General features: G+C 48.5%; 1 protein-coding gene across 1 annotated transcript in view; it reads right to left on the reverse strand.

Moving 5' to 3' along the window:
* Positions 1 to 27,970, reverse strand: part of ADAM19 (ADAM metallopeptidase domain 19) — an 83,590-nt gene that overhangs the window by 50,134 nt on the left and 5,486 nt on the right. The window contains exons 2-4 of the mRNA XM_069763499.1: positions 27,735 to 27,838; positions 12,599 to 12,669; positions 4,800 to 4,878 (exon numbers count right to left, since the gene is read on the reverse strand). Of these exons, the coding sequence (XP_069619600.1) occupies positions 4,800 to 4,878; positions 12,599 to 12,669; positions 27,735 to 27,838 (254 nt within the window). The remainder of the gene's footprint in view (positions 1 to 4,799; positions 4,879 to 12,598; positions 12,670 to 27,734; positions 27,839 to 27,970) is intronic.

Genomic DNA, 27,970 nt, shown 5'->3' on the forward strand with positions numbered 1-27,970 from the left:
GTTGGACATTTTGTATTGGGGTCCACGAGCTTCCTCTAAATGTCTGAGATGTCTGTGCCCCCCTATCCTCTATTAAAGGGATATCCCCATCTCTTACATCTATTCCCACCTCAGACATACTGTAGATGGGGGCCGAACCATGGAGAGGTGGTCAGCAATTTTTGCACAAATTATCCATTATGTTTAGTGCGTCATCCTCTCGAAACGAGACTGGACGCGATGCGCAAATAGCACAGCGGGGGGGCGCTGTTGCTGTAGTGCAGCAGCCACAACGTTGGCAGCTGCTATTTAGTGTTATAGAAAAAAAAAATACTTGCTGCAGATCTTAGTTTTTCCGCCATGAAACGGCTCCTCATATCTAAGCTTCCAGTGTGGAATAAGTATTGCGCAGACATGCTACTGCTTAACGACATCTGCATTTGTGCCACATGTCTGGATGCGGCCACATCTGTCCTTCTCTAACCTCAGCGCCCGCCATGTGACGGCGAATATCTGCACGCTCTATAAATAAGTGGCCGGCGGAGAGCAATGACTTCTCACTCCTGACCTACTTAGCGATGTCGCTCAGCCCCAGGCGGCGCAGAAGTGTGCCAGGAAACAGAGAAAGCGATGACAGGTCAAACCTAAAACTGATCCGAGGTAGGAAACCGCAAAGCACCAGCAGAAAAATACACAAAGTTTGCAGAATGGACCCAAGAAACCGCAAAATGTTCTGGGAGGCAGACGACAAGACGCCATGTTTTGATGCAGACCAGAAGGAGAGGAGCTTCTGCTGCTGGAGATGGATTATCCAAAAACCAAATAATGGATAAGAAGCGGGAGTCGCGCAGGGTGAACAGACGCCGGGGAAGTAAACATTCCCAAACACGTGGACAAGAAGCAATAAATGGTTTACATATAAAATTGTCTACAGGAAATCGTTAAGAAACTTCCTAAAAACATTGCATTACTCATAATAGCATACTGATGCAGACTAAGATCATCTGCACACAACTCCTTTTTGCAGTGTTTTTGGAGCAGATACATACATGGATACCTCAACACCATTGCACGTCAGTACAGTAGGTACCACCCGTGGATACATCACCCCCATGGCACGTCCGTACAGTAGGTACCACCCGTGGATACATCACCCCCATGGCACGTCCGTACAGTAGGTACCACCCGTGGATACATCACCCCCATGGCACGTCCGTACAGTAGGTACCACCCATGGATACATCACCCCCATGGCACGTCCGTACAGTAGGTACCACCCGTGGATACATCACCCCCATGGCACGTCCATACAGTAGGTACCACCCGTGGATACATCACCCCCATGGCACGTCCATACAGTAGGTACCACCCGTGGATACATCACCCCCATGGCACGTCCGTACAGTAGGTACCACCCTTGGATACATCACCCCCATGGCACGTCCGTACAGTAGGTACCACCCGTGGATACATCACCCCCATGGCACGTCCATACAGTAGGTACCACCCGTGGATACATCACCCCCATGGCACGTCCATACAGTAGGTACCACCCATGGATGCATCACCCCCATGCCACATCCGTACAATAGGTACCACCCATGGTTACAACACCCCCATGCCACATCCGTACAGTAGGTACCACCCATGGTTACATCACCCCCATGGCACGTCTGTACAGTAGGTACCACCTGTGGATACATCACCCCCATGGCACGTCTGTACAGTAGGTACTACCCGTGGATACCTCGCCCCCATGGCACATCCATACAGTAGGTACCACCCATGGATGCATCACCCCCATGCCACATCCGTACAGTAGGTACCACCCATGGTTACATCACTCCCATGGCACATCCGTACTGTTGGTAACACCCGTGGATACATCACCTCCATGACACTTCCATACAGTAGGTACCACCCATGGATACATCACCTTATGGCACGTCCATAAAGTACATACCACCATAGGATACATCACCCCCATGGCACGTCTATACAGTAGTTACCACCCATGGATACATCACCCCCATGGCACGTCCGTACAGTAGATACTACCCATGGATATATCACTCCATGGCACGTCTGTACAGTAGATACCACCCATGAATACATCACCCCCATTCCACGTCTGTACAGTAGGTACCACCCTTGGATACATCACACCCATGGCACGTCTGTACAGTAGATACTACCCTTGGATACATCACCCCATGGCACGTCCATACAGTAGGTACCAGCAATGGATACATCACCCCATACCACGTCCATACAGTAGGTACCACCCTTGGATACATCACCCTCATGGCACGTCCATACAGTGGGTACCACCCATGGATACATCACCACATGCTACATCCGTAGTAGGTACCACCTTTGGATACATCATCCCATTCCACGTCCATACAGTAGGTACCACCCGTGGATACATCACCCCATGGCACGTCCATACTGTAGGTACCACCATGGATACATCACCCCATGGCAAGTCCATACAGTAGGTACCACCATGGATACATCACCCCATGGCAAGTCCATACAGTAGGTACCACCCTTGGATACATCACCCCATGGCACGTCCATACAGTAGGTACCACCATGGATACATCACCCCATGGCACGTCCATACAGTAGGTACCACCCTTGGATACATCACCCCATGGCACGTCCATACAGTAGGTACCACCATGGATACATCACCCCATGGCACGTCCATACAGTAGGTACCACCCTTGGATACATCACCCCATGGCACGTCCATACAGTAGGTACCACCATGGATACATCACCCCATGGCACGTCCATACTGTAGGTACCACCATGGATACATCACCCCATGGCACATCCATACAGTAGGTACCACCCTTGGATACATCACCCCATGGCACGTCCATACAGTAGGTACCACCATGGATACATCACCCCATGGCACATCCATACAGTAGGTACCACCCTTGGATACATCACCCCATGGCACGTCCATACAGTAGGTACCACCCTTGTATATATCACACCCATGGTATGTCTGTACAGTAGGTACCACCCTTGGATACATCACACCCATGGTACGTCTGTACAGTAGGTACCACCCTTGGATACATCACCCCCATGGCACGTCCATACAGTAGGTACTACCCTTGGATACATCACACCCATGGCACGTCTGTACAGCAGGTAGCACCCTTGGATACATCACACCCATGGTACATCTGCACAGTAGGTGCCACCCTTGGATACATTACACCCATGGCACGTCCATACAGTAGGTACCACCCTTGGATACATCAGACCCATGGCACGTTTGTACAGTAGGTTCCACCCTTGGATACATCACCCCACGGCACGTCCATACAGTAGGTACCACCCTTGGATACATCACACCCATGGCACGTCTGTACAGTAGGTACCACCCTTGGATACATCACACCCATGGCACGTCTGTACAGTAGGTACCACCCTTGGATACATCACCCCATGGCACGTCCATACAGTAGGTACCACCCTTGGATACATCACCACCTTGGCACGTCTGTACAGTAGGTACCACCCTTGGATACATCACCACCTTGGCACGTCTGTACAGTAGGTACCACCCTTGGATACATCACACCCATGGCACATCTGTACAGTAGGTACCACCCTTGGATACATCACACCCATGGCACATCCATACAGTAGGAACCACCTTTGGATACATCACACCCATGGCACGTCTGTAGAGTAGGTACCACCCTTGGATACATCACACCCATGGCATGTCTGTACAGTAGGTACCACCCTTGGATACATCACACCAATGGCACATCTGTACAGTAGGTACCACCCTTGGATACATCACCCCATGGCACGTCTGTACAGTAGGTACCACCCTTGGATACATCACCCCACGGCACGTCCATACAGTAGGCACCACCCTTGGATACATCACACCCATGGCACGTCTGTACAGTAGGTACCACCCTTGGATACATCACCCCACGGAACGTCCATACAGTAGGTACCACCCTTGGATACATCACCACCTTGGCACGTCTGTACAGTAGGTACCACCCTTGGATACATCACCACCTTGGCACGTCTGTACAGTAGGTACCACCCTTGGATACTTCACCCCATGGCACGTCCATACAGTAGGTACCACCCTTGGATACATCACCCCATGGCACGTCCATACAGTAGGTACCACCCTTGGATACATCACCCCATGGCACGTCCATACTGTAGGTACCACAGATCAGACACTGATGGCAGATGTAAATGTTATCACTTCACCATCAGAAATTCCAGTACAAGTGGACACCGCCTAAAACTTCACCTCCCGACATCAGGCCATAAATTCAGAATTTCTTCTCTCCATCTCTGTAGGACATCCCATCCCTTTATACATTAGTGCAAAAGTTTTGTGGCTTCTTAAAAAGGCGAACTTGATTGAGCCAAAAAAAAATCTGGAACCCTCAAATCTCACCCACATAAAATAGAGATAAGAAGAGAAAATTACAAAAAATAAAGTGCAAATGAAAAACAGGCGAAAAAGACAAAAAAAAAATAGAGAAAAAAAAAAAAAAAAGGTGGAAATACAATAATGAGACCCGAAATAACTCCAGTGGCTGGTGTGAAAATTGCATGATTTTTAATTTTTCTTTTGAATACAGAATGTGATATGGGATAAAACTCAGCTGCAATACCACATACAGCCTTTGGACAGGGGTAGCACTATTTTTTGAAGAACGCAGCCGTGATTTTCTAATGTTGGACAATCCCCTTTAAGACAAAAGCCAGTGCAAAGTTCAGAAGGTTGACATTAAGGAAGCCGTTCCTACCATCATGTTGGGTTCATGCACAATAGGAATGTCGCTAGAGCTGTAATGGATCTCTCTGTAATTCGGGTGGAGAAGTTGCCTGAGGGATGAAAACAGAGTTAATTAATTGCCCACGGTAATCCATATTCCATCCACAATGTGATGCAGTTTGGAGTTTTACTGATGGGTTCATTTTTATTTCATAAAATGGGGAATGAAAGATCAGTTCAGGAGGAGAAAGATGCAGATTTCTTGGATAAGATATAATACAGAGTTGCTAATTTCTCCCGAGAGCCGCCAGCTTTCAGTCATGCTAGCTTTCAGTCATGCAAGCTTTCAGTCATGCAAGCTTTCAGTCATGCAAGCTTTCAGTCATGTCGGCTCACTGCAGGGCAGTGGCTATAAGCACGCCTCATCACTCATTGACAGCCAGCTCTATAATTACGTACTGCTGAGCCTGCTATCAGTTAGTACCAGTGAGTGCTTACACCTGCATACCTGAAAGCCAGAGGGTCTCAGGTAATGACTGTCAGTCGGCTCTCCTGATTAATATTTCTCACACTGGTTACTCCTCCTTTCCGTTATAATAATAAGCTCTGGAGGCAGATTCTCAGGGAGATCTATGTCCGACCCATAGATCTTAACAGCTCATTTACATATTAAGAAAAAAGTGACTTTCTCTGGAATAAGACATCATATCGCAGAAATCAAGCTATCATTTTATCCAGCTTCCTATGATCTACACCCCCATATGGACAGCTTAGGAGGGTGGATCCTAATGTCAGATTCCCCTTAAGAGAAAAATGCAAATAATTAATCGGGCCCAGAAAATCTCCATGGCCCAGGGTGTCCTACACCATTAAGGGAAGGATAGGCTGACACATTATAGGGTTGTATGTGATTAGGAAAACAAAAAACAGTGCCCCTAGAATTACTGGTTCCTGCCCCTTTTGAGCCCCAGTTCAAGGGATTGTTGGCAAAAGGGCACAAGGTCTTGCCCCTTTTGATCTCCAATTCAGGGGACTGTTGGCAAGAGGGCACAAGGTCCTGCCTCTTTTGAGCTCCAATTCAAGAGACTGTTGGCAATAGGGCACAAGGTCTTGCCCCTTTTGAGCTGCGATTCCGGAGACTGTTGGCAATAGGGCACAAGGGCTTGCCTCTTTTGAGCTCCAATTTAAGAGACTGTTGGCAAGAGGGCACAACGTCCTGCCTCTTTTGAGCTCCAATATAAGAGACTGTTGGCAAGAGGGCACAAGGTTCTGGCCCTTTTGACCTCCAATTCAGGAGACTGTTGGCAAGAGGGCACAATGCCCTGCCTCTTTTGAGCTCCAATTCAAGAAACTGCTGGCAATAGGGTACAACGTCCTGCCTCTTTTGAGCTCCAATTCAAGAGACTGTTGGCAATAAGGCACAAGGTCTTACCCCTTTTGAGCTGCAATTCAGGAGACTGTTGGCAAGAGGGCACAAGGGCTTGCCTCTTTTGAGCTCCAATTCAGGATACTGTTGGCAAGAGGGCACAACGTCCTGCCTCTTTTGAGCTCCAATTTAAGAGACTGTTGGCAAGAGGGCACAAGGTTCTGGCCCTTTTAAGCTCCAATTCAGGAGACTGTTGGCAAGAATTGATTTGGGTATTAGGACAATAACAGGAGCCACCAATTCACAGGCAATATATTGTCTTTTTTTTGTCCTAGGAGCACACATCCAGTACCTTGTAATTTGGGCACTGGGCCTCAAAGGCAGGTAGGGTCTTAGGTTGTACTTGTCAGTCAATTCTAAAAATTGTAGTGCTGACAATCTGGAAAAAAAGCTAAATAATAACCCCTAGCGGCGCCACAGCAGTTCAGAAGTTCCCAACCTCACAATATTTACACCTATCAGCAGTGACTAACCAGCTTGCTGACGGTTTCCTTTTATCAGCAGATTTTTCAACATCACACTGCATAAAAACAATAAAAAAAAAAGTTAAAAAGCAATGTGTTATGTCAAAAGGATGCTGAATTTTGCTGACTGCGTATCAAAACAGGAAAAACATTAGCTGCGATAAATAAGGACACCTGATCTTTTTTCGCTAGTGGAAAGACTTGCCCTTGGGCGACCTTGGTGATGAATGTGTGGAAGGTGACTTTGAGGAAGTATCAGTGACGGTAATAAATCTTTGTAGGGGGATGGGCGGCCACATATACCGCAGCGGCCATAAACCAAAAATGACATGAACTTGTCATGTGACCAAAACAATTAATTAATGGGGGTCTTAGCCTTTTGCCGGAATAGATGATGACTTTTCGAGATAGTAAACATCTGCGAATTTGTGCCTCTTTTTTTCCCCACTTAATTATTTATCCGGTTTTGCTCCTTTTTTATGCTTTTTTGCTATTCCTCCCTGTTGAAATGGCTAAAATGGAGAAAAATTAAGAGTGTGGGAACAGGGACGTATGAGGGGTCATTTATGACCTGTACTGTGCTGCAGACATAAATTAAAGGGATCCTGACACATTGTTTGTGCGGTACAGACATCAGGGTAGTACCGACATGGTAGTAAAGGATTCTGCTTGTTCTGAGTTTAGGAGTCCAGTGGGTGGGTCTAGTTAATGACTGAGCTGTCAATCAAGGCTAGGACCGCCCACCGGACTCCTAAATCCGAAAAAAAATGGAAGAAAAAGGTTAGAATTTTTCTCGTTTTGTTTTGTTATATCTAAATCCCTCGGTGGAGTCTGCACCCAAATTAAATGCCTAAGCAGCTCCCCAGCTTTATGCCCATTCTGCAAAAAAAAAAAAAAACGCTTAAAAGCTTTTGCATTTCTCATGGGTGACACCTGACAAATGCAAGACGCTATCTCCGCTGCCATGGCCGCCTTGTCTCAAGAGATCTACAGAAAGCAGATGGCCCTCCGGAGACAGCGCACAACTCTGATTGGTCCCCATATTAGATTTCCAGGGTCGGAGAGGTCTTACATCACTGTGTAATAAAAATGGAACCGATCACAAGATCTCTGCTGGCTGAAAGTACACTGGAACCCATCATTGTTGACAGTTTCCAAGTGATTGATTTTGGAGTGAAGAATTTGGAGTGAAGAATACCTGAAATTGGCAATGCAAAGCATGCACAGGTCAATCCACGTAGGAGTGTGTTCACACCGAGTCTTTTTGCTGAGTTTTTCAGCTGGATTTAGGCTATGTTGACACGTTGCGTTTTTGCAGAATTTTTTCTGCAGGAAAAAACTGCTTTAAAAAAACAAAAAAGGTTTTGATGCTTTTTTGGGTGCTTTTTTTGCAGCGTTTTTTGTGGATTGTTTTGGGTGTCATTTGTCTACAGTACCTGTTTATGGTGCACGGCTGCATTTTTTGCACTGACTTTCTATGGGTAAAAAAAAATGTTGCAAACACGCTGAAAGAACTGACATGATGAAAGTTAAAAAAAACGCTGCAGTTTTCCATATCAGTCAGGAAAAAAAACAAAAAAAAACAAGAGCATACATGAGATTTCTGAAATCTCAAATCTTTTGCTACTACTGTCAAAAAGAGCTTTTTATTTGCATTAAAAAAAAGCCGCTACAAAAACTGAACGAAAATATTCAGTGTGAACATGGTCTTGCAGGCAAAAAAATCACGTTGTAACTTGTCCTGAGCTAATCAGCAGGAGTGTGTGGATGTGGGGGTCTGAGATTTATCAGTAATGCTTAATATGTTATTAAGGAGAAAAAAACAATAAGAAAAACGCAAAGAAAGGAAAAAAAAAAAAACACCAACAAAAAGATCAACTGCATATATACGGACCCGAACTATTAACACAGCAAAACAAAAAAAGAATCTAAAAGCACATCCAATTTTTTTTCATCTTCTCAAAAGAATAGACAGAATAAAAAGAAATTACGGTAAATTGTCAAATATTCATAAAGAAATGGGCAAAAAAAAAATCAAAACATCATGCAAAAAAAACGGAAAAAAAAACGACAGTGTATATTGGGCTCAGAAGCCATGTTAAACACTCGAGTTAAAGGGAATACGTCAGCAGGTTTTGCTATGTAATCTGAGAGCAGCATGATGTAGGGGATGAGAGTCTGATTCCAGCGATGTGTCACTTACTAGGATGTGTTTGAGGTTTCAATAAAATTAGTGTTTTATCAGCTGGAGATTATCACAACAGGACTAGGGGTCTCGTGCCTTCTAGTCCAACCACGCCCCCAGCACTGATTGGTAGCTTTCTGCCAGTGGTGTGGGCGGGGTTATACATAGCTCAGCATTCCGAGCTCTATTCGATCTGCAGCAGAGAAAACTGTGATTCTATCATAACTGTTGCACCCAGGAAACTAAGTGATACATCGCTGGAATCAGGGTCTCTGCCTCTACACTATGCTGCTGTCAGATGAGGCAACAAAAACTTTTTTTTAAAATCCATAACTGTGAGCCTCCTGCCATGTATGAAGGGGAACTGCAACATAACAAGTGCCTGCACAAAAAGGACAAGCCGCAGCCAATGCCCACGAGAGCCATCCTGACCGGGTGCACAGTTGGCATGTACGGAAGAAATTTCTAATGAGCTGCCGAGATCAATGAAGGCATTTTGCAGAATTTACATTCATCGAGTGCGGCGCGGTGATAGATCGCCATCTTTGCCGAGGCATTATATCATTTAAATGGAATTAGGCCGAATATCAATTCTGAGAGTTGTTGAATAATCAGTTTTCTTTCTGCCGTCTCGCTTACTCATTCAGTTTCTTTTTTTTCTCGCTTTCTTCCTTTCAGACTTACGTCTCTCGGAAGCCCGAGAAAGATAATGTCATTAAGGATTGTCATGAAGCAGGACCGGGAGGAGGGAGGACGGGGGAAGGCGTCCAGGTCTCATTAAGCTAAAAGCATGATGGATGTCATGGGGGAATATTCTGGATAAAAGCCCTTAATGCTCAGGCTGCAATGAGATCAGTGTGAGCAGGGTCAGCGCAGATACGGCTGGCGATGATGTCACTGGGATGATGTCATCAGTCGCACCAGACAAGGGCATAAAAGTGTCTTTTACGGTCGTATCTTGCATCTTAATGATGATGGGGTGTGCTGCGGATTTTCATGAATGAAGTGGAGATTATCTCCGAGGGCGTCTTCACACCAACAGCCTGGTGCATTAATATAAATATCATTTAGTATAATAGGAACCTATGATATACTGTATGTACAAATGTAGAGCCATTCCTCCACGCTAATCTCGTTGTCAGCTCCTCTTCAACATGAGGAAATAAGCAAGCGGTCGGCGTGCTACGATATGAGCGGAGCATGACTTGCTTTGACGGCGGCGAGTAGACCGTCAGATGTGGACGGGGTGTAAAGTATTGTCCCCAACAGAAGATGTCGCCTGTCCTAGCTCCAGAGTTGGGATCTTCAGTCTTCCTCTGCTTTTGTGTGTGACCGATTCCAGTGGTAACCCAATACGCATCCCTGAGGCTGCAGTCTAAGGCCAGCTCAGGAAGCCATAGACCGCCTGAGTATTCAGGTATTAGCTGATGCCATCGGACTCTGCTTTGTTGCTGGGCTCTACTGCATCACTTTGTGAGTCTCCTGACATACCCACCTTTGTTATTCCACTGGACTCTGCTACATGACAACATGTGACTCTCCTGACATACCCACTACTGCTATTTTCCTGGGCTCTGCTACACTGCTACAGGTCTACTGGTACTTATTACATAGCTACAAATGAGTCACAAGGGACTCTCCTAACTTACCCAACATGGTTAACCAACTGAGCTCTGCTTCATTACTACAAGTGAGTATCCTGACAAACAACTCTGCTGTTCCCCTGGTCTCTGCTAAATGACTACATGTGAGTCTCCTGACAAACCCTCTTCTCGTATTCGGCTGGGCTCTACTACACTGCTACAATTGAGTCTCCTGATGTATCCATGTCTGCTATTCCACTGGACTCTGCTACATGACAACATGTGACTCTCCTGACATACCCACATCTGCTATTCTGCTGGGCTCTGCTACACTGCTACAGATCTACTGGTACTTATTTCATAGCTACAACTGAGTCACAAGGGACTCTCCCGATTTACCTAACGCTGTTAACCAACTGAGCTCTGCTTCATTACTACAAGTGTGTTTCCTAACAAACAACTCTGCTGTTTCCCTGGCCTCTGCTATATGACTATATGTGAATCTCCTGATAAACCCAGATCTGCTGTGTCACTGGGCTCTTCTACATTGCTACAAGTGATTCTCGTGACATACTCTTCTCTGCTGATCCACTCGGCACTGCTCTCATTGCTACGAGTGAGTTTCTTGACATGCCCAGCTCTAATATTTTGCATGTGCATCGGGAGATCAGCTGTCGGCTCATGCTAAAGTGTTTGGTCATATTGGCGTCGGGAAAATGATCAATTTTGTTAAACCATAAATGAGGATTATTTGTCAGACAGATGGCAGCAAATATCTGTTGATCCTGATCCCAAACGGTAAGATGGAGACAAATTTACAATGTTCAGATTTCATCTTGTAGACTTCGTGGATGTATTTGTCCCGATTGCCAGAAGTCGGAAGTAGGAAATTATATCTGCCCTACATATGAGTCACCGAACACTAGATCCCAGCACTGAACCCTAGATCTCAGCTCCTAGATCTCAGCTCCACACCCTAGATCCCAGCCCCACACCCTAGATCCCAGCCCCACACCCTAGATCCCAGCTCCACACCCTAAATTCCAGCCCCACACCCTAGATCCCAGCCCCACACCCTAGATCCCAGCCCCACACAATAGATCCCAGCCCCACACAATAGATCCCAGCCCCGCACATCATAGATCCCAGCCTCTCACCATAGATCCCAGCCCCACACCATAGGTCCCAGTCCCACACCCTAGATACCAGCCCCACATCCTAGATACCAGCTCCACACCCTAGATCCCAGTCCCACACCCTAGATCCATACATACCCTAGATCCCAGCCCCACACCATAGATCCCAGCCCCACACAATAGATCCCAGCCCCATACCATAGATCCCAGCCCCGCACATCATAGATCCCAGCCTCTCACCATAGATCCCAGCCCCACACCATAGGTCCCAGTCCCACACCCTAGATCCATACATACACTAGATCCCAGCCCCACACCCTAGATACCAGCCCCACATCCTAGATACCAGCTCCACACCCTAGATCCCAGTCCCACACCCTAGATCCATACATACCCTAGATCCCAGCCCCACACCATAGATCCCAGCCCCACACCATAGATCCCAGCCCCACACCATAGATCCCAGCCCCACACCATAGATCCCAGCCCCACACCATAGATCTCAGCCCCACACCATAGATCTCAGCCCCACACCCTAGATTCCAGCTTTTTCCCAGCTCCGCAGCTTCTTATCCCCATTTCCTACCAACTGCCCTTTTGTTGCTTTCAATAGATTGATCTGAGATTTTCTTTTAACCCGACGTCCTCTGACATAAAAGGCCGAGTCCGTTATATCCCTCCCATGTCAGGGGACAGGAAGCTCTTAGGATCTGAAAATATCTCTACCAGTGATCGATGGCCGTTGACACTTAAAGGGACAAGATAATGAAAAATGACTTCTGCCGCGACTATTGGATGAGTAATGTATGACCACAAAGCGCCGCATTCATTTACCGTCCAAACTGATTGGTCACTAAAGTTTTTGGGAAATTCTCAGTTAATACCGCCATAACACTTAACAGAAAATACTCCCATAATGTGCGTAAACCATACCGCCATATGAAAGTATAGTAATAGCTCTACACACAGCCCACGTAATAAACACAATATTGCAGTTCTATTATACTGGACATGTTGGACATCACTTCATACTCACTGGTTTTTCTGAAGAGTAAGAATCATCTCCCTCCCTTCAATCATCACCATCACTTCTGCATATGTTGGATGCTAAAAAAAATAGAGCAAAAACATTTTTTTGTAAACCTTATTTTGCTTCACTACATTTGCTGCCCTCATCCTGCCCAGCAGGGAACAATGCTTTAACTTTTCAGCCACTCTTTTAGAGTGGTTGAATCCCATTTATGAGCATTCTGCAAGCACTATAGGTGCAGGAACTTCCTTCCCTCACTCTAGTATGCTTTGCATTAGCCACTTTTCAATGGTTTACTGGCCCTGAACTGAAAGTCCACCTCTCTGTTATGTCTGTATGCAGTTTGACAGAGAGGAGAGCAGAATGACAAATCCCCACCACCTCTTCCTCAGGAGAGACAAAGACACACCACCACTTTCTATAGATATAGACCCTCCCCCACTTCCTGCAAAGAGACAAAGATCCGCCCCCACTTTCTGCAAAGTGACAACGACCCTCCTCCACTTCCTGTAAAGAAACAAAAAAAAACACCCCCACTTCCTGTAAAAAGACAAAAACCCTCCTCCACTTCCTGTAAAGAGACAAATACCCTCCTCCACTTCCTGTAAAGAGACAAAGACCCTCCTCCACTTCCTGTAAAGAGATAAAGACCCAACCCCACGTTCTGTAAAGAAACAGAGACCCGCCCTCACATCCTGTAGAGAGAGACCGGAACCCACTGCCTGTAGAGAAACAAAGACCCGCCCCACTTCACGTTAAGAAGCAAAGACCCGCCCCCAATTCCTGTAAAGAGACAAAGACCCACCTCCACTTCCTGTAAACAGACAAAAGCCCACCCCCACTTCCTGTAGAAAGACAAAGACCTGCCTCCACTTCCAGGAAAGAGATAAAGACCCACCACACTTCATGTAAAGAGGCAAAGACCCGTCCCCACTTCCTGTAAAGAGACAAAGAACTGACCCCACTTCATGTAGAAAGACAAAGACCCGCTCCAGCATCCTGTACAGAGACAAAGACCCTCCTCCACTTCCTGTAAAGAGACAAAGACTCGCCCCACTTCACGTAAAGAAGCGAGTGCAGCGCCCTAGAGTCCTGGTCGTTGCAGTAATGTCGCTCTGCCGCTAAGGGGAGTGATGTTATGTCTGATTGCACTAAAGGAGATCACCTGACCAGGTATCACAGCACACATTACACTTCACACTCCGGCCACTAGGGGGAGCAAAAGGCACTATGTATTAGGCCACTCCTCTCACTGGTAAAACTAGGGGTCGGATAGGAAGTTAGAACAGAACGCAGTCTGGGAGAGCTCCAGGGAGGACCTGTCAGGGGTGGGTTCCTGACAGGGGCCTAGCAGAACGAATAGAAAGCAACGGAACCGCGCCTGCACTACCTTGCGGCGGTATCCTAAGAAAGGACAAGAAGAGAAGGATATTGTGGAAAGTGAGAAACGAGATCAAGCACAAAGGAGAGCCAGTAGGAGTCATGCTCCGAGAAAGGCAACTTCCTACTGAGGCGCGTAGCCGGTGACTGGAACACCGAGGAAGTAACTGACTATGCCTTACTTCAAATACCGCAGGACAGTTAATTATAGGTTGGCTGTCTACCATACATCACCTAGGCAGACATAGGGGGCAGGCGTGGAGAGGGGCGTCTCTAGGGTCCCAGAATAGCTCCGAGCCTTCCCGTCAAACGGGTGCGTCCTATCCAGATAACTTGGGGGACGAATAGAGAGAGAGAGAAAGAGACAGAACGAGAACAGAAGTTGTGAGGACTATCCCGAATGCTCAGCAGGGAACAACTACAACACACGGGCGCTAGTGGTAGGCACTGATTTCCACCTGCAAAGGGAACTCTGGATGTGCCTTCGGACCGGCCGGACTCAGCCAGCCCTGTTAGTAGTGCTCTGGATTGAGGACCCCGAAGTCTTCAGTAAAAGGTAAAGAGACTGCAACCCTGTGTCCTCGTTATTAACTGCGCCTTACACCATCCACCACCTACACACTGGGAAGCCCTGGGGACATACTTCACCTGTGGGAAGGTATACCATCCAGCTGCCATTCCATCACCCCAGCGGACCCCTAAGCAGCGTCGGTCACCCTGACCAAATACCACAGGAGGCGTCACGAACCCTTGACAAACTACCTTCACCCCTTTCATTGGACGCCCCTTAGCAGGGTCACGGACCGGGTCCAGCCACCGTGACAGCCCTAGAACTGAGACAGAGAGGACCGGTACCGAGAACCTGTGGCCCTGTGTCTGGGGGCGCTCCAACTTGGCGTCAAGAACAGGATGTACTTAAGCCTGAAGAATCAGGTCATGTGTGCCTTGGAACTGTGATTGAATTGTGCTTGAACTGTGATTTATTGCAAAGACTGTGTATTGCTATTTGCCGCCAAGATTCCCACCAAAACCGCCGCCATTGCCGCGCCACGAGGAGCGCAGGAGAAGAAGAAGGGCGTGGAGTTGTGGGCGTGAACGAACTGAGAAGTGCGAAAAGTAATGGCCGCCCAGTCTAAATATTTCTGTACCTTGAGGACGTGTCCGTCAGCAGCCGAGATCCGCCTCCTGATCCTCAATGGTGGGCGGAGACAAAGGAAGCGAAACCGCCCACGAAGGAGAGAGCGGGAAAAGGACAAGGAGGGAGAAGTAGTGAGCCACGTGGGAGACGCCATGGCCAGCCGCCCGGGATCGGAGCGTGGGGTCGGAAGCCGAGGACTCCCCCAGCTACCCAGAGAGATACCGCGGCCAGGCGTCACCTGTTGGCCCCGACTTCCTGCAGGCCAGAGTGGATGAGCTCAGCGATCAACTCCGGCGGACGCAGCTGAGCACTGAGGCCGGGTGGAAGGAGACCGTCATCGGGGGCCTCACCAGACGTCTGTCGACAGCCTCGTCTAGTCCGGAGCAAGAAAGAAGTTCCAGTGCTCCGAAGCCAGAAAACAAGGCCCTGCCGGAAAGCGAGATACTGCAAACAGATGACAAGGCCACAGCGCAAGGCCCCGCAGTCAGCGTTCCAGATCCCAGCGGAGACGGAGCAGGCCGGCACCGGAGGGACCGCATCTGAAGCAGGTATGAAGAACGACCCTGCCCCAGGGACAGAAGACCTACTGATGAGCCCAGTAGCAGCGCCACCTGCTGCCATGACTAAGACTAACTCTGAACTGACAAATCCTAATACTACTACCACAGTGGGCATTATTGCCGCTACTGAACCACTACCAACATTGACATTCGAACCCAGATTATACCTGAAAAATTGATTAGTGACATTGATACCGCATCGGATGAGAAGCCGAACACAGATCTTTCCAGGCTAGGAAGTGTAAGCTACCAACTGATGCCTTGCAACCTACCGTCGCGAGAATAAACCTCTAAACCCTGACAAATGTAAATAGTTAACTTTTTGTTTCCTGCTCTTTTGCTACTTGAACCCGTCTAGGGTTAATCCTTAAAGGGGTCCCTTCGTTTACCCTGGATCCCTATTGTTTTATTTTGCACAAGTTCATCACTGTTTAAAAGACTGCCGAAGCATGGACGGTGAATGATTCACAAACTGTGTTGTATATACAGTGGGGCAAAAAAGTATTTAGTCAGTCAGCAATAGTGCAAGTTCCACCACTTAAAAAGATGAGAGGCGTCTGTAATTTACATCATAGGTAGACCTCAACTATGGGAGACAAACTGAGAAAAAAAAAATCCAGAAAATCACATTGTCTGTTTTTTTAACATTTTATTTGCATATTATGGTGGAAAATAAGTATTTGGTCAGAAACAAACAATCAAGATTTCTGGCTCTCACAGACCTGTAACTTCTTCTTTAAGAGTCTCCTCTTTCCTCCACTCATTACCTGTAGTAATGGCACCTGTTTAAACTTGTTATCAGTATAAAAAGACACCTGTGCACACCCTCAAACAGTCTGACTCCAAACTCCACCATGGTGAAGACCAAAGAGCTGTCAAAGGACACCAGAAACAAAATTGTAGCCCTGCACCAGGCTGGGAAGACTGAATCTGCAATAGCCAACCAGCTTGGAGTGAAGAAATCAACAGTGGGAGCAATAATTAGAAAATGGAAGACATACAAGACCACTGATAATCTCCCTCGATCTGGGGCTCCACGCAAAATCCCACCCCATGGGGTCAGAATGATCACAAGAACGGTGAGCAAAAATCCCAGAACCACGCGGGGGGACCTAGTGAATGAACTGCAGAGAGTTGGGACCAATGTAACAAGGCCTACCATAAGTAACACACTACGCCACCATGGACTCAGATCCTGCAGTGCCAGACGTGTCCCACTGCTTAAGCCAGTACATGTCCGGGCCCGTCTGAAGTTTGCTAGAGAGCATTTGGATGATCCAGAGGAGTTTTGGGAGAATGTCCTATGGTCTGATGAAACCAAACTGGAACTGTTTGGTAGAAACAACTTGTCGTGTTTGGAGGAAAAAGAATACTGAGTTGAATCCATCAAACACCATACCTACTGTAAAGCATTGTGGTGGAAACATCATGCTTTGGGGCTGTTTCTCTGCAAAGGGGCCAGGACGACTGATCCGGGTACATGAAAGAAAGAAGGGGGGCTGTAATGGGCGCAGCTGGATGAAAGCCCCCACATGACTGCGTTGCCAAGAAGGGAGTTTTAGAGTTTTGAATAAAAAAAGGGATCTTATAGGTGATTGGTGGAAATTTTTGAATAAGGGGTGGACCTAGTGGGGAAAGGAGGCAGGGGCTGGAGAAGTGCGGGAAGGATCACTTGTGAGGTGAATCATCAGGAGAGAAGAAGTGTGCAGCTACTCACCATGGCCTCCATAGACAGCCTCGTGGAGCAGCTGCGCAGGGAATCCAGGTCCAGGAGCGATGGATGGCTGGAAGAGCAGCTCACCAGGCTGCTGGGCGACTGCGGGAGCCGGGGCAGCAGGACCAGGAGAACCCGGCCCCCAGAAAGATTGTCCCCCGACATGTCACCGCGCGGCAGGCGCAGGCCGCGGAGCCCCTCCGGGGACCCTGCGGGGGCTGCGGGACGCGGCGCGACCATCCTGCCCGTCCCCCCCTCCGGCAGGAATCCACCCGGCGGCTCTGCCGGCGCGAGGCGGCGACGTGGAGCGGCGACCAGCCAGGCACGGCCCGATGCCAGGGCCGCAGCGGAAGCCAGGGCCGCAACGGAAGTGCGGCCTAGTCCGGGAGCGAGCGGCGGTGCGGCGCCCTCTAGCGGTGCCAGAAGCAGCCGGAGCACAGCGCGGGCAGCGGCGGCAGAGTCAGGAGGAGAAGGGAGCACAGCGACGTCAGCGGTGAGGGCCGCACAGGTAGTGCGGCCTAGTCCGGGATCGAGGGGAAGTGCGGCGCCCCCCAGCGGCGCCAGGAACAGCAGACTTACAGCACAGTTAGCGGCGGCGACAACAGGAGGAGCCAGGAGTCCAGCGACGGCAGCAGTGAGGGGGAGCTATGGAGCAGCGGTGACAGCGGCGGGCTCACCTCCCCTAGGTGGGCCTGGCAGCGGCACGAGACGACAGAGTAGGGCGACGGGCAGGCTGGCATCGGTGGTTCAGCTGGGCCCGGGACGCGTTGGTCGTGGGGCAGGTGCCGGTCGGGCAAGTAGGCCAGGAGGCCGAGGTGGATTGCAAACAGCCGTCAGGTCAAGATCCGCCAGGAGGTCCAGCGACAGGAGTGTATCGCCAGTCTCGGTCCCCCCTGGTGACGTGGAGGCCAGGGGCGCGGGCCTGGGGCAATTCAGCGGCAGCGACGACCCCGGATCTGAGAGCGAACATCCAGAAGATGGCGAACAGCGGGATTCCGGATACACGGCTGGTGGGGACACAGCACCTGCGCAGCCTCGTGAGTACATGTCTATTCCTATTTCGGTGCCGGGTACGGTGGGGTTAGTGGAGGGGGTAGGGGACGCTGGTTCTGGGCTTCCTGGCGTTAGAGAGCTTTTGGCAGGTATGTCGCATATTTTGAGGCGATTGGACGCGGGGCCAGCAAGTAATATGGGAGGGTCACCTGCTGGGGCTTGGTTGGTGGATCCTGTTAGTACAGCCGGGGGAGGGGGCTCCGGTGAATTAGTGAGGTCTGGGGCGGCCGCGTCGGCCCAGGCAGCTGGGGTGTCAGTGTCGGTTCAAACGGAGACGGGTAAGAAGGATGAGATAAAGTTGGATGATCGGGCAAAAGGGGAGGTCTTTGTGTGCTTTGAGGGTCCCCTCGGTGCCCATTTAAAGAAGGAGGTGAAGGAGAAGATCTGGAAGGATGAATTTGTCGAGATTTTCTCCCTCCTCCCTTTGGAAAAATTTAATCTGGACAAAGGGAAAAAAGATGATAGCAAAAAGGAAGAGGAGGAAAAAAGGCGTTGGCGCCTGATTCCGCAAACGTTTGTTAATTGGCAACAGGCTTTTGCTATCTTGGCCAGTGTGATAGGAGAAAAATTCCCGGAAAATTGCTCGGGTCTTTTCTGTTACTTTGATTCTATTGGTGAGGCACATCGTACGTATGGGGGCCAGGCTTGGCAGCGTTACGATGAACAATTCAGGCAGCGGAAGGCGGTTAGGCCTGAGATAAAATGGGAGCATAAGGACATTGGATTGTGGCTGAAGGTGATGGCCCCTGTGAGGTACGGGCAGTCCTTTCAAGGGGGCGCGGGGAGTAGTAGTCAGCAATCAGGACAAGGGGGAGGAGGAGGACAGGGGTATCAAGGGGCGAAGGAAAAAACGGGAACGTGCTGGCAGTTCAACGACGGCCAGTGCAAGTATGGCAATACCTGCAGGTTTAAGCACGTGTGTTCCCATTGTAGCGGAGCTTCACACGGGGCTTCAAAATGTTTCAGAAAAGCAAGGGGCAAGCCAGCAGGGGGTAGCGGTCATGGGGGTGACGCCGGTGAGGCTTCAAAAGATGGCCCCTTATCTAAGTAGATATCCGGACCGGTTGAAGGCGGTGGTGATTAGGGACGGTTTTGCTGAAGGTTTTAGGATTCCTCACCCGAATCATACGGTCCCCTTTTCTACAAAAAATCTGAGGTCAGCAAGTTTACATGCGGATGTTGTTTCGAGTAAGTTAGCAAAAGAGGTGGAGTTAGGAAGAATGGCGGGCCCGTTTAGTTCGCTGCCTATGGAAGGGGTGATCGTTTCTCCATTGGGGGTGGTGCCCAAGAAGGAGCCAAATAAGTTTCGTTTAATCCAGCACCTATCGTACCCAAAAGGTTGTTCTGTTAACGATGGCATTGCGGAGGAATTATGCTCGGTTGTATACACGTCGTTCGATGCGGCAGTGCAATGGGTTCGTATGTACGGAGCGGGGGCCTTGATGGCGAAGACAGACATCGAGTCTGCCTTTCGGCTTCTGCCGGTACATCCGGAGAGCATTCCGTTACTAGGTTGTTTTTGGAATGGAGAATTTTATTTAGACAGGTGTTTGCCGATGGGCTGTTCCATTTCTTGCTCGTTGTTTGAAACTTTCAGTACTTTTTTGGAATGGGTTGTTAGAGACGTTTCTGATGTTGCTTCGGTCATTCATTATTTGGATGACTTCATGTTTGTGGGCCCCCCGGACTCTGCGGTTTGCGGTAATTTATTGGCCACCATGGAATGGGTGTCCGGGCATTTCGGGGTCCCTTTGGCGCAGGAGAAAACAGAGGGTCCCTGTACGGTCTTAAGTTTTCTCGGGATTCTTATCGATTCTAGAAAGATGGAATGCAGGTTGCCCGACGACAAATTGTTGTTGCTGAAGCAGGAGGTGTCCAGAATCGGAAAATTGAGGAAAGTGACGTTGAAGGAGTTACAGTCGTTGCTAGGGCGCTTAAATTTTGCGTGCCGGATCATGCCTATGGGCCGGATTTTTTGCCGAAGGTTGTCCAGAGCTACGGCGGGAGTCCGTGCAGCTCATCATTTCATACGTTTGAGCCGGGAGCACAAGGACGATCTGTTGGTTTGGCAGCGTTTCTTGGAAAATTATAATGGCAGATCATTGATTCAGCAGGAGGATTTGAACGCCTTTGATTGTGAAATTTATACGGACGCAGCAGGGGGAGCCGGTTATGGCGCCTACTGTGCAGGCAAATGGAGTGTCGGAGTGTGGCCGGAAGAATGGCGGCAAAACGGGCTAACCAAAAATTTGGCATTGTTGGAGTTGTTCCCAATTGTAGTGGCAGCGTTTATTTGGGGCGAGAATTTTAAGGATCGTCGGGTACGATTCCATTGTGATAACTTGAGTGTCGTGTCAGTTATCAACAGTTTATCTTCCTCTTCTCCCCCCGTGATTAGGTTGGTTAGGGAATTGGTGTTGAGGTGTTTGGAATTGAATTCGTGGATTTCGGCGGTGCATGTACCAGGTGTCCAAAACAATATAGCTGATGCTTTATCTCGTTTTCAGTGGGACCGATTCCGGGAACTGGCGCCAGATTCGGAACCTACAGGAGCGGGATGTCCTTCGCATCTGTGGCAGATTGTTGCGGAAGGGGAGGTCGCTTGATACAGGCCTCACTGTCGAGCAGGACATGGTCGGATTATGCAGCGGCGTGGGAGATGTGGGAAGGTTGGTTGGTCCAATGCGGCCCAGTGGAATCCGACGGCGATAAGATTATGGCTCTGCTGGCTTTGATGGGTAAGGCGGCCGAATGGGGATGGTCCGTTTCGAGGTTAAACAAAGTTGTTGCGGGTCTGGCCTTTGGTTTTCGGTTGCAAGGTTCAGCTGATCTGACAAAAGATTTTTTGATAAGGCAGGCTTTGAAGGGTTTTCGGAAGGGCAATGTGTCTTTTGATAAGCGTAGGCCGATTTCTTTTGGTATGCTGGAACGGCTTGGGGAGGCTTTGGGCGGTATTTGTAGTTCGCAGTTTGAGGTTGTATTGTTTAGGTTAGCCTTCTCTTTAGCGTTCTTTGGCGCTTTGCGCCTGGGGGAGCTGGTGTCCCCAAATAAAAATAAGGTGGGTGGTCTGTTAGCGGAAGATGTTGACTTTTGGGCAGGAGGTATTGTATTTTGGATCAGGCGTTCTAAGACTGATCAGCTTGGTAGGGGTAGGCGAGTGGTGCTGGGGAGAGTTGACGGTAGCGGGATGTGCCCGCAGCACTGTTTGGAATCTTATTGGCGTCTGTCGGCACTGAGGGCAGGCCCTTTGTTACGACATCAGAACGGGGAATTTTTGTCGCGCTACCAATTTACGGCGCTGTTGAAGAGGGGTTTGGGATCGTTGGGTGTTGACCCGAAGAATTTCGGGTCGCATTCATTTCGAATTGGTGCTGCGTCCGAGGCGGATGGTCTGGGCCTAGGCGTTGATGTTATCAAAAGAATAGGCAGATGGAGTTCGGATCGATATCTGTCTTATATTAGGAATTAGGTCTGTGGGGGAGAGAGCCTTGTTATGGTGTTAATCATTGTTGTGTTTTTTCAGGTCGAACCTCCCTCCTGGCATGGATTATCGGACATTCATTTGTTCATTGGGGTGCGCTTCGTGCGGATGTCAGGCGAAATGGTAGGCAATTAGGCTTTGTAAGGGATTCGGTGGTTATTAGATGGTTGGGATTTCGGGGTATGTTATGGCGGAGTTTGTTGCCGGCAGTTGCCAACGCCGCTAGATTGGATCGACCCCCGGACATTTTGGTGGTTCACCTTGGAGGAAATGATTTGGGAGTTAGGCCAGTGAGGGAGTTGATCAGAGACATTCGTTTTGATTTTTTACGGTTGTGGGTATCTTTCCCGGGTGTTGTGACGGTGTGGTCGGACATTGTACCAAGGCGGAAGTGGCGTGATGTACGGTCCCATAGAGGGATCAATAGAGCCCGGGTGAAGCTGAATAGGGCGGTGGCAGGATTTGTGTCTCGGAACGGGGGTATTGCCGTTAGACATTTGGAGCTGGAGGATGGGATTGGCAATTATTGGAGGGATGATGGAGTGCATCTTAATGATGTTGGTATGGATTTATGGGCACTCGGGCTACAGGAAGGAGTCGAGAGAGCTTTGGTGGCGGTGGGGCACTCACGAGCCTGAGGTGGTCAGGGCTGTTCGTGTGTGGCGGGGGGTGGGGTTCTTGGAGGTGGTGATGACGTTTTTACGGGGTTGATCTGGCTTTTGTTTACGGGCTCTGGACGGGGAATTTACCTCGGGAGCTTTGGGGTTTTGGTTTGCCCGAAATGGGTTACATGGTGCCCTTGAGCTGGTGGTCACGGCTGAGGGTAAAGAAGTGTTTGGTTTTAAAGTTGGTGGTGGCTTTATGCCTATTTTTGAGCCAGATTTCTTACCCCCAAGAACCCTCCCCTCCAGGTTTTTACATATGGTATATATGTTGTTATTTATGTTATTGTTTGTTTAATAAAATGGCCGCTGTGGCCAAAATTATCCAAAGAAATTTACGTGTTGGTGTTTAATTTAAATTTACAGGAGAAGGGGAGAATGGCCCCCTGGGGATGGGGTGGGGGTCAGGAAGATTGAGTACGGGAAAGACCCTGTTTTGGCGATACGCGGTCATGAATGGGGCCATGTATCGTGAGATTTTGAGTGCAAACCTCCTTCCATCAGCAAGGGCATTGAAGATGAAACTTGGCTGGGTCTTTCAACATGACAATGATCCAAAGCACACCGCCAGGGCAACGAAGGAATGGCTTCGTAAGAAGCATTTCAAGGTCCTGGAGTGGCCTAGCCAGTCTCCAGATCTCAACCCTATAGAAAACCTTTGGAGGGAGTTGAAAGTCCGTGTTGCCAAGCGAAAAGCCAAAAACATCACTGCTCTAGAGGAGATCTGCATGGAGGAATGGGCCAACATACCAACAACAGTGTGTGGCAACCTTGTGAAGACTTACAGAAAACGTTTGACTTCTGTCATTGCCAACAAAGGATATATTACAAAGTATTGAGATGAAATTTTGTTTCTGACCAAATACTTATTTTCCACCATAATATGCAAATAAATTGTTAAAAAAACAGACAATGTGATTTTCTGGATTTTTTTTTTCTCAGTTTGTCTCCCATAGTTGAGGTCTACCTATGATGTAAATTACAGACGCCTCTCATCTTTTTAAGTGGTGGAACTTGCACTATTGCTGACTGACTAAATACTTTTTTGCCCCACTGTAGTTTGCACCCTCTTAAGGGCGCTCCCTACTGGTGTTACAAGTAAAGAAGGCTTTGCGAAGACACGATTCCAGATGACGACGTGGAAGTTTCTTGAGTCTTGCAGTTCCTTAGTGACTTGATAATTGTTTGAACTACCTCAGAAAAGACTGATCTCCCCTCTTAAAGGAAATGTTATTTGTTATAGTAAGATAGTGATAATGTTTGCATAGCAGATGCCATGTAGCTAGAAGAGCTAGAAAGTGAACCCATAGGGATTAGTGAGTCTGAAAACCATAGAGAGATGGTTGATAGAAGGTTGCTGTGAACCTAGAAGAAGAAAGGCAGTAGGCCCGGACGAATAGCCAGGCGGTCCTGCATGTGTGTGAAGTCAGAAGAAAGACAGAAAAAGTTAGGTTTGTACCATAGTGTTTTGATAGTAAGCCTTTAGTGGGTTCAGCTTATACGCCCTTAAAGGAGAAGTTAAATTATTGTTCAAAGATTTGCACTTAGTAGAATACCCGGCTGGGTAATAGAGATTATTTATAGTCAGTAGAATAGAATGTTATTTAAAATATTTAAACATGTTTCCGTTTGTAACGTTCAAGTGACCTCACCTCCCATAAAGGGAAGCATTGTTATATTTACTTGTTTAAAGCATTCCAAAATTTTGTATGTCCTTTTCTAATAACTATTGTTGTTCTTCTTTTCCCAGTCCGGGAGTACTGGATTTAACCGGGGGGGAGTGCAGCGCCCCAGAGTCCTGGTCGATGCAGTAATGTCGCTCTGCCGCTAAGGGGAGTGATGTTATGTCTGATTGCACTAAAGGAGTTTACCTGACCAGGTATCACAGCACACATTACACTTCGGCCACTAGGGGGAGCAAAAGGCACTATGTATTAGGCCACTCCTCTCACTGGTAAAACTAGGGGTCGGATAGGAAGTTAGAACAGAACGCAGTCTGGAGAGCTCCAGGGAGGACCTGTCAGGGGTGGGTTCCTGACAGGGGCCTAGCAGAACGAATAGAAAGCAACGGAACCGCGCCTGCACTACCTTGCGGCGGTATCCTAAGAAAGGACAAGAAGAGAAGGATATTGTGGAAAGTGAGAAACGAGATCAAGCACAAAGGAGAGCCAGTAGGAGTCGTGCCCCGAGAACAGCAACTTCCTACTGAGGCGCGTAGCCGGTGACCGGAACACAGAGGAAGTAACTGACTATGCCTTACTTCAAATACCGCAGGACAGTTAATTATAGGTTGGCTGTCTACCATATATCACCTAAGCAGACATAGGGGGCAGGCGTGGAGAGGGGCGTCTCTAGGGTCCCAGAATAGCTCTGAGCCTTCCCGTCAAACGGGTGCGTCCTATCCTGATAACTTAGGGGACAAAGAGAGAGAGAGAAAGAGACAGAACGAGAACAGAAGTTGTGAGGACTATCCCGAATGCTCAGCAGGGAACAACTACAACACACAGGCGCTAGTGGTAGGCACTGATTTCCACCTGCAAAGGGAACTCTGGATGTGCCTTCGGACCGGCCGGACTCAGCCAGCCCTGTTAGCAGTGCTCTGGATTGAGGACCCCGAAGTCTTCAGTAAAAGGTAAAGAGACTGCAACCCTGTGTCTTCGTTATTAACTGCGCCTTACACCATCGCCACCTACACTACTGGGAAGCCCTGGGGACACACTTCACCTGTGGGAAGGTATACCATCCAGCTGCCATTCCATCACCCCAGCGGACCCCTAAGCAGCGTCGGTCACCCTGACCAAATACCACAGGTGGCGTCACGAACCCTTGACAAACTACCTTCACCCCTTTCATTGGACACCCCTTAGCAGGGTCACGGACCGGGTCCAGCCACTGTGACAGCCCTAGAACTGAGACAGAGTACTGAGAACCTGTGGCCCTGTGTCTGGGGGCGCTCCACAAAGACTCGTCCTCAATTCCTGAAAAGAGACAAAGACCGGCCGCCACTTCCTAGAAAGAGACAAAGACCCAACCCAACTTTATGTAGAAAGACAGACCCACCGCCACTTCCTGTAACAACGTATGTAGAGGAGCTGCAGAGACACCATCACGTGTTTCTCAACGCAGGCAGTGAATAGCCAGGCCTTTCCCCGGGAAGGAACAACCAAGGGAAGGGCAGCATCCAATAAAGGAAAACCACCTATGCCGAGCATGGTATCCATCCACAGACAGCTGTTTCGGAGTTTTTGCCCCTCATCAGTGTGGAGTAGGAAACTGGCTATCAGGAGCAGTGCCTAGTAGAAAGTCTATAAAGGCACGGATGATTGACCTTGTGGAGACCAAAACATCCAACACCGCGGAGACACCATCACGTGTTTCTCAACGCAGTGATCCAGAACACTGCCCCCAAATATGCAAATGCATGTAGAGGAGCTGCGGAGACACCATCACGTGTTTCTCAACGCAGGCAGTGAATAGCCAGGCCTTTCCCCGGGAAGGAATAACCAAGGGAAGGGCAGCATCCAATAAAGGAAAACATCCAATAAAGGAAAACCCCGAAACAGCTGTCTGTGGATGGATACCATGCTTGGCATAGGTGGTTTTCCTTTATTGGATGTTTTCCTTTATTGGAAGCTGCCCTTCCCTTGGTTGTTCCTTCCCGGGGAAAGGCCTGGCTATTCACTGCCTGCGTTGAGAAACACGTGATGGTGTCTCCGCAGCTCCTCAACATTCATTTGCATATTTGGGGGCAGTGTTCTGGATCACTGCGTTGAGAAACACGTGATGGTGTCTCCGCGGTGTTGGATGTTTTGGTCTCCACGAGGTCAATCATCTGTGCCTTTATAGACTTCCTGTAATAAGACGAAGACTCACCGCCACTTGCTGTAAAGAGGCAAAGACTTTCCCCCACTTCCTGTAACGAGACAACGACTCGCCCCACTTCAGGTAAAGGGGCAAAGACCGACCCCACTTCCTGTAGAGAGACAAAGACCTATCCCCACTTCCTTTAATGAGACAAAGACCCTCCTCCACTTCCTGTAAAGAGACAAAGACCCCCCCACTTCCTGTAAAGAGACAAAGACCCTCCTCAACGTCCTGTAAAGAGACAAAGACCCGACCACACTTCCTGTAAAGAGGCAAAGACCCAGCCCGATTTCCTGTAGAAAGACACCGACCCATCTCCACTACCTGTACAGAGACAAACACCAGCCCCCACTTTCTGTAGAGACAAAGACCTATCCCCACTTCATGTAAAGAGGCAAAGACCCACCCCTCTTCCTGTGGAAAGAGAAACCCGCCCCCACTTCCTGTAAACAAGCAAACACCTGACTCCACTTCCTGTAGAAACAAAGTTTCACCCCCACTTCCTGTCAAGAGACAAAACCCATCCCCACTTCCTGTAAAGAAGCAAACACCTGACCCCACTTCCTGTAGAAAGATAAAGCTCCGCCTCCACTTCCTGTCAAGAGACAAAGACCTGTCCTCTTGACAACAGGCAGGGAACAGCAAATTGAGGGGGGCATCTAGTGGCCAACAAGATTTTGGGGGATCAAAACATAAAACAAAAGCTGTAAAACAAAGTAATCTGCAGATCGTCTACGTATCACATTATCTAAAGATATCACGTCGTTTGAGAGGACAGAGACCAATTAAAGAGAATCTGTCACTCGGGTTTACAGTTTCCTATCTGCATAAACCTATTAACAACATCCCTGAATCTAGGGCTGCGTATAACAATAAATCAAGTAATGGCGGCCATTACTGTACACAAAGACCCAGCTTTCCTGGGATCCTGAATGGCTTATTTAATCTGTATTGTTAAGCAGATATATTTCTCCAAAATTTCAGCTATTCTAGGATTGTATTCATGAAGCAGGTGGATCAGGATGAACAGTGTTATGACCCATCCCAATATTTGATACTGTATAAATTTAAATGGGGCAACCAAATCCACTGGATATGCAACTGTTTGACGCAGGTAGATGGAGCGTGCCTCAAACTCATGGTCTCGTCCTCATTATAAGTGCCCAGGATAAATGTCTTCTCCTGATTATCAGAATTTCCGGATTATCAGAAGCCTGATAAAAGACATTTTGGAAGGAATATTCTAAATTGAATCACAGCATCATCGCCCTCAGGACACAACCTACTCACTTTATCACTGAGCTTATGTTGTAGACCACCGGGGGTCAACCATAGGGGGGTCACCACTTCCGAATGAGCCCGAATCTTCTCCAGACGTGACTGATGGCTTATTCCTGGAAAGGGAAGATGTGAAATGCCCTGATGTCAATTTATGATATATTTCCAGGAGGAACTAACAGAGGAATTACACAATGCTGAGTTGTAAAAAAAAAAATAGATTTTCCAGATTTTTTTTTTGCATAATG

This window comes from Ranitomeya imitator, chromosome 4 (assembly GCF_032444005.1).
Source record: "Ranitomeya imitator isolate aRanImi1 chromosome 4, aRanImi1.pri, whole genome shotgun sequence".
Lineage (NCBI taxonomy): Eukaryota > Metazoa > Chordata > Amphibia > Anura > Dendrobatidae > Ranitomeya > Ranitomeya imitator.